The 3,065-nt window shown below is 40.3% G+C and overlaps 1 protein-coding gene across 1 annotated transcript in view; it reads left to right on the top strand.

Moving 5' to 3' along the window:
* The window catches only part of ZNF565 (zinc finger protein 565), a 29,597-nt gene that overhangs the window by 21,510 nt on the left and 5,022 nt on the right, over window positions 1-3,065 (top strand). Inside the window, exons 4-5 of the mRNA XM_023742274.1 lie at window positions 856-982; window positions 1,853-1,948. Coding sequence (XP_023598042.1) covers window positions 856-982; window positions 1,853-1,948 — 223 coding nt within the window. The remainder of the gene's footprint in view (window positions 1-855; window positions 983-1,852; window positions 1,949-3,065) is intronic.

The following is a 3,065-nucleotide window of genomic DNA, read 5'->3' on the forward strand; positions in this document are numbered from 1 at the left end:
CCTTCCTACAATGTCCTCTCCATCTCCTCTCTTTCAATCTTATAAGACATTTTCCTTGCTGGATCGGGTTGTCAAAACCTAAGCCTACTCATCAATCTTAACCACATTAAAAATGGGACAATTGGTCAGCCATTTTATACCTCCCGATAGGATGCACTAGAAAGTACAAGCACCTCTGGACATACTCATGCCCCCTAAAAATGTAGATCACACTTCCAGACCTAACTACCACCTCACAGAACATGTGGAATTAGAACACGTTCAACTGCGTGGTGAAGGTGCAATCAGTCAAATCCAGAATGTGGGAAAATCTGCTGAGACAAATGTTTCTTAAATAAATGGCAGTAAAATTTAAAAAAAGGTTCAGGAGGGCAGTTAGAGGTTCAGGAGACTTTAGGATACCTACCAACTTAACACAGTGTGGGATCTTGTTGAATCCTGATCTAAACAAACCAGCTGTAAAAATTAACTTTTGAGAAAATTGAAGCAATTTGAACTTGGTCTGGTTATTAGGAAAATATTGTTAATTTTATTAAATGCAACAATGATGTTCTGGTTATACTTTTAAAAACAAGTCTAATTTTTTAGATACTATGTATTTGTGGGTGAAATACTATGATATTTGTTATCTGGGATTTGCTTCAGAAAACACTAGGGGGAGAAATGGAAGGGAAGAGATGAAGCAAGATGTGCAAAATCTTGTTAATTGTTGAAGCAGGGTGATGGGTTTATGGGGGCCATTATTCTCTATACTTTTGTATATTTTGTAATTTTTCATAATGAAAAGTTCTGTTTCTTTGTTTTTCTTTTTTAGGTGTTTTAATTTATTAGTAACGCATTGGTTTATCATTTCAGGGATTGGTGACATTCAGAGATGTGACCGTCGAGTTTTCTCAGGAAGAATGGAAGTACTTGGAACCTGCCCAGAAGGACTTGTACAGGGATGTGACTTTGGAGAACTTCAGTAACTTAGTTTCACTAGGTAAGGATATTGTATGGTGTAGTGGTTAAGAGCTTGGCTGCTAACCAAAAGGTCGGCAGTTCAAATCCACCAGCCGCTCCTTGGAAACCCTATGGGGCAGTTCTACTCTGCCCTATAGGGTCACTATGAGTTGGAACTGACTCAATGGCACCTAACAACAACAACAGGGCCAGAGAGGAAACAAAGCACCCATGGACGGCCACAGTGAGAAGCTGTTACCACCTCTGGCCACAAGGAGCGAAGGGAGGAAACAGTGCCACTGAAACAGGATGAAAGCTGGAGCCAAGGAAAAGGGCCCAGCAGGCAGCAGTTGTAGCTACCACCAGAACTCCTGGGTCAAAGAAGGGAGGGAGAGAGGTAAAAAATACCCTAAACTCTGCCCCGTGTTGCCTGCTGACCTCCTGCCAGTGCTTTCCATATGCCAAACCCAACAGGGAACCATAGGACAAAGGTAATAGATTCCTTAGAGGTAAGCTGTTTGGGGCACAGATGGAACACAGAGGAGGACGAGGAACAGCCAGGAATGGATTGGGGGAAGAAAAGGGTAAATGAAGAATAACCACCATAGATATTTATACCACAAATAATTTAGGTATAGCCTTCTAGAATTTCTGGTTTCTTCATTGTGGATTTCTAGGGTGACTCACAGGTGTCTGGCTGAATTTCTGCTCTCTGTTCCCACGATAATTGTTTTGTGCTTTGTGGAATTGGAAATGGGCAGTTCCACTGGACACCTCCATCTTTACAGCCTTTGGATAACCTTCACCCCTTCCTTCTTGTAATTGCCTCTCTCTCTTCCTTGGCAACCAAGGGACTGGATTTGAATTTTGGAACAGCGTGATCATGTCCCATTTCTTTTCCTATAAACAGGAATTTCCATTTCTAAGTCTGATGTCATCTCCTTATTGGAGCAGAGGAAGGAGCCCTGGATGATTGCAAAGGATATGACAGAACAGTGGTACCCAGGTGAGCAAGGGCTAATCCAATGAGGAAGGTCATTGGGAATAATATCCCAGCAGTTGAACCAACTGACAGCAGTAACTTGAGTTACTGTTGGGAAGCGTCCCTTAAAGCCCTACCCAAAGCTATGGAATAAAGGCCTGAGACATAAAGAAGAAAAACCTCACCAACATCAGCTCTCGAGGGAACCTCCCCTTCACTCCCATTCATTCCTCTCTGTTCTTTTCTTTTCTCATATTTTCCTCTCTCTTTAAAGAGAGATATGCTCCATTCTTTTCTAGTGGCTACCGTTTTACCTGTTGTTTTTTGTTTTTTTTTTTGATATTTACCATTCTAATAGGGGTGAGGTAGTATCTCATAGTTTTGATTTGCATCTCCCTAAGCACAGTGGTTAAGAGCTCGGCTGCTAACCAGAAGGTCAGCAGTTCAGATCCACCAGGCGCTCCTTGGAAACCCTATGGGCAGTTCTACTCTGTCCTGTAGGGTCGCTGTGAGTCAGAATCAACTCAGTGGCAACAGGCTTTAATGGCTAATGATGTTGAGCATCTTTTCATGTGCTTGTTGGCTATTTGAATAGCCTCTTTGGTGAAATGTCTGTTCAAGTCCTTTGCCCATTTTTTAATATCCCATTGCCGTCAAGTCAGTTCTGACTCCTGTTATTTTAAATTCAAAGTTGAAAAAGTTCAAACTTAAAAATATGAAACTGAAAAATTATTAAATGTAACATAAATAAAAGATCAAACTGAAATATAAAAATCAAATAGAAAATGTGTTCAAATTTTATTATATAATTCATTGTTGCTTTGATTTTTGAACACATTTTCTAGCACTATGAATCACTGTCAGATCTTCCATTCTGTAGTGTAATGAGCAATACAGAATTTAGCCTTGAAACTTCTGACAGGGTAAAATAACTACTTTTAGTCCATTTCTTAAAGGAAAACAGCTGATCACAAATGTAGTGCCCCTAAACATTCTTTGCACATTTTATAATCAGGGTCACCACTACCGAGATATTTGTAAAACTCTTTTTGCCCCTGTTAGCATTTTACATTTCATATGAGAAAACCTTATCTGGAAAGGCAGAGGGTTTGGTTGACTTGTGTGCTATGTTGTATCCTGT

This window comes from Trichechus manatus, unplaced genomic scaffold (genome assembly GCF_000243295.1).
Source record: "Trichechus manatus latirostris isolate Lorelei unplaced genomic scaffold, TriManLat1.0 scaffold00207, whole genome shotgun sequence".
In the NCBI taxonomy this organism is placed as follows: Eukaryota; Metazoa; Chordata; class Mammalia; order Sirenia; family Trichechidae; genus Trichechus; species Trichechus manatus.